This window comes from Oncorhynchus mykiss, chromosome 17, assembly GCF_013265735.2.
Source record: "Oncorhynchus mykiss isolate Arlee chromosome 17, USDA_OmykA_1.1, whole genome shotgun sequence".
NCBI lineage: Eukaryota > Metazoa > Chordata > Actinopteri > Salmoniformes > Salmonidae > Oncorhynchus > Oncorhynchus mykiss.
In genome coordinates, this window is record NC_048581.1 from 64,963,643 (window position 1) to 64,971,618 (window position 7,976).

Sequence of the window (7,976 nt, forward strand, 5' to 3'; positions counted from 1 at the left end):
GGCCACAGTGCCACTCCCTCTCACAAACATTACCCTATTGAGACAGACCGCAGGGACCCGATTGAACTGATAGTTTTAGTGAACGCAGGCAATTTAACAGAAATTGTTTTGAGGTCTTGTCGTCATTTGGCATGGGTCTCCAGATCCTCAAAAAGTTCTACAGCTGCACCACCGAGAGCATCCTGACCAATTGCATCACTGCCTGGTATGGCAACTGTTCGGCATCTGACCGCTACAGAGGGTAGTGCGTACGGCCCAGTACATCACTGGAGCCAAGCTTCCTGACATCCAGGACCTCTATACTAGGCGTTGTCAGAGGAAGGCCCACATTTTTTTCAAAAACTCCATAGACTCCAAAAAGTCATAGACTGTTCTCTCTGCTACCGCGCAGCAAGCAGTACCAGAGTCCAGGAACAAAAGGCTCCTTAACAGATTCTACCCCCAATCCATAAATCTGCCGAACAACTAATCAAATGGCCTTGACTAACCTGTACCCCCACACATTGACTCTGTACCGGTACCCCCTGTATATAGCCTCCACATTGACTCTGTACCGGTACCCCCTGTATATAGCCTCCACATTAACTCGGTACCGGTACCCCCTGTATATAGCCTCCACATTGACTCTGTACCGGTACCCCCTGTATATAGCCTCCACATTGACTCTGTACCGGTACCCCCTGTATATAGCCTCCACATTAACTCGGTACCGGTACCCCCTGTATATAGCCTCCACATTGACTCTGTACCGGTACCCCCTGTATATAGCCTCCACATTGACTCTGTACCGGTACCCCCTGTATATAGTCTCCACATTGACTCTGTACCGGTACCCCCTGTATATAGCCTCCACATTGACTCTGTACCGGTACCCCCTGTATATAGCCTCCACATTGACTCTGTACCGGTACCCCCTGTATACAGCCTCGCTATCGTTATGTAAATGTCCTGTTACTTTTTGGATTGATTCGATTTTTAAAAACTTTAGTTTATCTAGTAAATATTTATTAACTCTATTTCTTGAACTGTATTGTTGGTTAAGAGTTTGTAAGTAAGCATTTCACGATAAGGTCAACACCTGTTGTATTCGGCACATGTGACAAATATTAGATTTTTATTTGATTACATTTTTTCTTTGATGTGACAGCCAATCTATTTGTGACAACAATTTGGGTGATAGCCAAGAGAAGGCCTCAAACCAGGGCCCTTGTGCTTGTCAAGCCTCTTATTGCTGTTGAATGGTTGGAATCAGGTGTGTTATTGCTGTTGAATGGTTGGAATCAGGTGTGTTATTGCTGTTGAATGGTTGGAATCAGGTGTGTTATTGCTGGGCTGGAGCAAAAGCCTGTTGACATGCTAACTTCTCTGTCTCTTCTCTGTCTCTCTGTTTCTCTCTCTCACTATTTATATATCTCTCTGTCTCTATGTTTCTCTCACTATCTATCTATCTCTCTGTCTCTATGTTTCTCTCTCTCACTATCTATCTGTCTCTCTGTCTCTATGTTTCTCTCACTATCTATCTCTGTTTTTCTCTCTCACTATATCTCAGTTTCTCTCTTACTATCGATCTATCTATCCATCTATCTATCTATCTATCTATCTCTCTCTCACTATCTATATATATCTGTTTCTGTCTGTCTGTCTGTCTGTCTGTCTGTCTGTCTGTCTGTCTGTCTGTCTGTCTGTCTGTCTGTCTGTCTGTCTCTGTCTCTGTCTCTGTCTGAGGTCCAGTCGCAGTAGCCACCCACATTCTCCACTGTCCTGACGGAGGCCTGCATAAAGGCCTGCTCTCTCTCCATGGGTGCACACACACACACACACACACACACACACACACACACACACACACACAGGGGCGCAGGAGGGGTACAGTCTCTCGGCAGGGTTGAGGGGGATTGAGGGAAGGTGGGTACGGCACTGCCCCACACAAAGGCAGCCCTGAAATAGCCCCCTCACACAATGAGACCTGCCACTCTGTCTATGAGATAATGTCTAATTGAAAACACTGCAGCCATTGTGCTCCTGTCACCGGCTCTATTGTCCAGATAGCCCTCCCCCACCTCTCTTTTTCCATTGACGCGGCACGATTGTTCCCTGCCATTGTGGCACCCGCACCCAACTCTCTTTCTTTCTCTCTCTCTCTACCTCTCCCTCTCTCCGTATTGTTATAATTTCATTACTCGTTTGTTTTTTGTTCCGCTTCTCCTTTTGCTCCCCTGCAGATCTTTTGTTCCACACATTTAGGCACTTCATTTGGAGCCACCGCCACTCTCTGTGTGTGTGTGTGTGTGTCTGTGTGTGTGTGCTAAACAGGTGTCAGTTTCATGATGAGATAAAACAGGAAGTAAATCATCTGAAAAGATATGTCTCTCATTCTGTAACATCACAGAAAGCTACAAACAGCTACATATACAGTATCTGCAGAGAAAATAAAGGGTCGTTGTGAAGAGAGAAGTAGTAATCTATTCACAGGCTTATCGCATGGCCGTGCACAGCTAGGACCTTTTCCATTGTTATGAAATATCCATTGTAAATCAATAGATCTTGTTTGAACACAGTAAACCACATAAGTGGTCACTAACCCTGGTCCTGAAGAGCTACTGTATTATGTGTGCTAGCCTTCATCCCAGCCTAGCTCTAATACACGAGATTCAGCAAGATATCAACAGACCGTTAAGACATTGAATAACTGATCATAGAGGATCAATAAGCATCAGGATTCATATGTTAACATGATTCCTGCAGCCTATTTTCCCAAAATTCTGGGGTGACTTTCCCACCTCTGGTACAGGTTTGGCCTCAACAAACCTGCCACACTGTAGATCAGATTCTGTGTTCCAGCCAAAGTCACACAATTAAAAAGCCTCCACATTTCCTCATTTTCACAAATTCTATTTTTTTTTTAAAAGGCGACCTGCGTATTATTCACGGTGTTAATTGGGGGGAAATACATGTATTGTGCATCGCGACGGCCCTGTGAAAACAAGATAAGGGCCTCGTGAACAGGTCCAAGCCGATGGCCATTCAATGGGATTGTTTGGTATGAAGATTGTGAACAAGTTGAAAACAGATTATTTTTCTTTTTTGCTCTGACCAAGTCTGCCTGTCTGAGGTGAACAGTCTGGAAGTTCCCCAGCTCTGCTCTGACAGTTTCTCCTGGATTCTGTCAGAGATGGTGACAGATTGCTATGTTTGACACAATGCATCTCTGCAGGTAAGATGTCATACATACACCTGTACATTTGATTGATTCTGAGGAGATGAACATACAGAGAGCAATCTGAGGTACCATATTTATACATTTTCTCAATGAATTATCGCCATTCCATCATGCAAAGCACTAGCTAAGCTGATGTTGTATTAACGTTGCTTAATGTTACAAACTTACACACACTCCCCCTTTCTACCCCCCAAACAAAAAAAGACAGAGATGGCTGTCTATCTCTCTGCTGACACAGTAAGTAGTATTTTCATTACCACAAGCTATCGCTAGCTGCATCTGCTGCTCCAGTTTGACTTAGAAACACATCATATCTGGTTAGATGAATTTGAATGCTTTATTTGTGAGAAACATAAACTTTAAAAAAAAACAAGAAACAAAACAAAAACTCCAAGGAAAGCACCTTTTATTTTAAACAAGAAGAGGTGGACCTCCACCCACGGTTTGAACAAAATAAACATGCATATAATAGCCATGTATTAATACCTATTGGTCCTATTCTTTCCTAGTCTCAGTCCAGGTCATGATATGATGCTATCAATGGGTGCTGGCTTTAGAGGGAGACACACAGACTAACAAACAAACAAACATACTACCCTGCGAGTCAGAATAGGCCACCCAGAGGTTGAAATAACAATCCCATTACAATACATCTGTTACTGTATTGATGTTGTGTATTTGAACTTTTTGAATTACATTTATTCATGAAGTTTTGATATAGGCCATAGACAGAGCAGAGGTTGAAAGAAATAACCACCACACAAGTCTGAGCCCCAAAACATGTTCAATGAAGGTGCTATGAATAGACAATGAGAGAAAGGCAGGGAGGTAGGCAGGATACAGACCCACCTTGCTGAGCCAAGCCAAGGTAGGAGAGGGGTCAGGTGGCTTAGGGAGTGGTCTAAGGAGGGGAAATAGTCTCTGGAGGGGGGGGGGGGGGGGGGGGGGGGGGCATCTGACCCGTGCACTGTGTCCTTTGTCTGGAAGTGGGGAGACAGAGAGGGATGAGAAGGGGAGTTGGCACTAACACTCCTATGAAGGACTATGTTATGTCATTGTATGTTACGCATGCTATGTTACGTATGAGTGTGTGTCCGGTAAAGCTTTCTATGGCTGAAAGGCCACCAAAATCATTTAAATTGGCTTACAGCATACAGAAATCCTCAAGTAAAACTTGTTTGCTTGAACTGCACCACTGTGACAGTCAACTGCCAACGTCTGTAGAGCCTCACTGTTCTCAGCCTGACTTAAGAATGTGTGGGAGGCGTGTGGCATTGAGAGTCAGCCCATTCCTCCCCTCATAGCACAAAGAGTCATCTGGCACTTGACAACGATGCCTGATGAGCGACGCATGTTGCCACAAGCTGTGGCACCCCTTCCTTTTAAGATGAGGCGCAGGGCTCCTGACCAGTAAGGCGACACCTCAGCCCTCGCTGCTGAAGCTCCTTGCTCCTTCTCCCACTTGTGAACTCCCGTCTGTCCTCGGCTGCTCGTTTCCATCACACTTCCCCCAGATAGCCAGCCGGCCTAGTGTTGTATGTTATTAATACTATTGTTAACTGCAAACTCAAGGCTGGCCTCGCTGACTCCGATCATCATGTTACAGGTATATTGTACCCAACAGTGAAATGGCCAATCCTGCTTTATATAATACTCTATTAATACCGTATGAAATATTATGGCCACTTATGGTAAGATGTGTGGAAATGTTGATTGACGTAAATGGTACTCTGCAGTCAGCAGTCTTGTATCTGAAATGTCGCAGGCAATGTTTCCTGGATGCAAATAAAATTGAGTATAGAATCCCTGCTGAAAATATGTCTACATTTCTCATGAGTTGCACAGTACACAGCGCATATCGCCATCTGGTGGATCCTCACAGTATTAACCCAAGACCATAAAAGTGGATGCCAGTGTGATGGTCAATATTGCTTGCAAATAAAATGTATCTAGCAGCATGATTCAATTGAATTTGTAGCCAAATGAAACCAAGTAACACTCAAATTAACGGTTTTCTATTTGTTGGCTTTTGCAATTAACAGAAGGAATACAGGTCAACAGAATAATAAGTGACGCGTATATGATCCCTGCTCGCTATGTTCCCTTTGGGATAATAAAGAGGAATTGGTTGGAAATACATATTTCATTATTGAAATGAGAACCACTAAGAAACAAAACTCAATTTATTTCAGAGGAGGAAACATTAATAAATGGAAAATTACATTATTCATGTATCAAACACCATCGAGCTTCAACATTGTTTGCAAAAACAAAAATGAAAAACATTACAAAATAGAATGGGAAAAACATCCACAAATCTGTCTGCTGGCTGTAGATGGATGTTGTCCTGTTGAGTTAAGTGGCAACACTCTGTAGTAAGGTGATGTTATCACCTTTCAGCATGATCCTCCCTGAGAGAGAGATGTAGGGAGGGATTGAGAGAGGAGGGATAGGTGGAGATAGAGACGGGTGATCAGTCTAGAGTAACTGACACTTCAGCAGTAGGAGACACTTGTTCAGACTGCCGACAAAGAAAAGATGACTAATCATCGACAACGAATGAGAAACTACAGACTTAGTCAACTGGAGTGGCCTTTATCAATTTGATGGCATTAGGCCACAAGAGTCATCCGTTTTGAAGTGTTTTCATCAAGGTGCTCCCCACCGGAAGAGGCATTTCCTTGTTTTACGTCCTTGTATTTCCTTGTTTGGTCCGTGTCTCTTTTCCTATCGTGTCAGACAACGTTTTGGTAGCCTATCCTGTGCTAATTTTATATCTTATGCGAGCTAGCTTTTTGCAAGTCAGACAAATGTTCAAAAACACCTCTGTTTGGACCTCCACCCATGCAAAACATTTGATTGGTTTAATAAGTAGTAACACATCAGTAGTTTCCATCTGGAAAAAGGGGTGATACAGTGGGGCAAAAACGTATTTAGTCAGCCACCAATTGTGGAAGTTCTCCCACTTAAAAAGATGAGAGGCGGCTGTAATTTTCATCATAGGTACACTTCAACTATGACAGACAAAATGAGAAGGGAAAAAAAATCCAGAAAATCACATTGTAGGATTTTTTAGGAATTTATTTGCAAATTATGGTGGAAAATAAGTATTTGGGAGAACTTCCACAATTGGTGGCTGACTAAATACGTTTTTGCCCCACTGTATCACCCCTTTTTTTATCATCTTCCCCAGGAGAACTTCCCCAGGCTTTCAAACAGAATGTGAGAGCCTCGGGCTCCGAGGCTAGTCCCAGACAAACTGATATTGTGGAATGTTGTCAATAGCCTGCAAGTCTTATTACTGAAATGTGTACAAATCAACATGTAATACACAGTTACAGACACTGAGAAATGTGAGGTAAGAAAGACAAAGAAAAACTGACTTACCCAGGGGCTTCCTGTTCTTGGTCTTCATGTGGACCTCCTCAGCGTCATCCAGAACCAGGTTCATGTACTCGTCAAAGCCCTGAAAGAGGGAGAGATGTGCTTGCTTCAACTACACAGCTAGGCATCAGCAGCCAAGATATAGTTTCAGGAGCCTTGGCCAAGTAGAATAAGGGAGGAAACACAGGAGGAAGAGGACTTACGATGATGCAGCCCTCTATCCGCATGTTCACTTGTTCATACAGCCAAACCTGTATCCGAGAACGCTGCAAGGAGAAGAGACGCTTTGAATACATTTGAGAGATCGCTCGCTAGGTAACGTATTATGAAAGTACGAGGTCTATTTACAACCATCAATATCAAATCATGTGACTGAAATGAAGAAAATCGTATAAAAATGTAATACTTACGTTCTGTAGATACCTGAAAATAAGGTTCTGGTGGACAGAGGGGAGGGTCAAGGAAACTACAAACATATTGCTTAACTGGCTACACAGGTTTTTCTGGCCATTTGCAACATTACTATCTCAATAGTTCATTTAAGTTAGCTACATACCCGGCCATAGTGTTCCAGTTCCTTGCTGAAACTCTAAGGTCCATGTGTATTAATAGCAACGGCTCATTAATTAGTAACTTAGCTAGCTACGTACCACTAGCTAGTTATGATCACCCTGCTAACTTAGCTAGCTACGTACCACTAGCTAGTTATGATTACACTGCTAACTTAGCTAGCTACGTACCACTAGCTAGTTATGATTACACTGCTAACTTAGCTAGCTACGTAACACTAGCTAGTTATGATTACACTGCTAACTTAGCTACAGTGATTCAGACACAAGTCAGAGCAAAATAGCAGGCTAACGTTACAACACAATACTGCACAGAGTATTTCATGATAAAAGGATACGATTGGCTGCACCATAACCTTCTGGACCTTCTGCCCTTGTCCTCTGTACGCCATCCTCCTTTTCGGTTTAACGCTTAGTTGTCTAAAGACCTTTTTTTTAGCAAAACATTTCAGTCGCAGTCCGACAGCGAAATTGAAATAATCACGTTGGAGTTCTCTTCAATGGCGCGCTCTAGGCCTTCCGCGTGCACAAGCAGAGTGATTGTGCTGCAGTGCCCCTATGGGCGGGAGGTCATTACTGCAGATTCCCCACAGACAGACAGACAGACAGACAGACAGACAGACAGACAGACAGACAGACAGTACCTCTGACTGCACTGCACAGTTCGGAGCAGGGCTCAATGTGGGCGGAAGGTAGTTACTGCATATTACAGACAGACAGACAGACAGACAGACAGAACCTCTGACTGCACTGTGCAGTTCGGGGCAGTGCTCAATGTGGGCGGGAGGTAGTTACTGCAGATT

The 7,976-nt window shown here is 43.5% G+C and overlaps 1 protein-coding gene across 1 annotated transcript; it reads right to left on the reverse strand.

Annotated features, from left to right (window-relative positions):
- Positions 1–5,385: 5,385 nt before the first annotated feature.
- LOC110494395 (small nuclear ribonucleoprotein E) lies at positions 5,386–7,726 on the reverse strand. Its single transcript, XM_021569403.2, has 5 exons — positions 7,512–7,726; positions 7,015–7,041; positions 6,808–6,870; positions 6,608–6,686; positions 5,386–5,631 (listed from the first exon to the last, which is right to left on the reverse strand). Exons 1-5 carry the CDS (start codon positions 7,563–7,565, stop codon positions 5,576–5,578), a joined length of 279 nt encoding a protein of 92 aa, XP_021425078.1. The 5' UTR covers positions 7,566–7,726; the 3' UTR covers positions 5,386–5,575.
- Between the last annotated feature and the right edge of the window lie 250 nt (positions 7,727–7,976).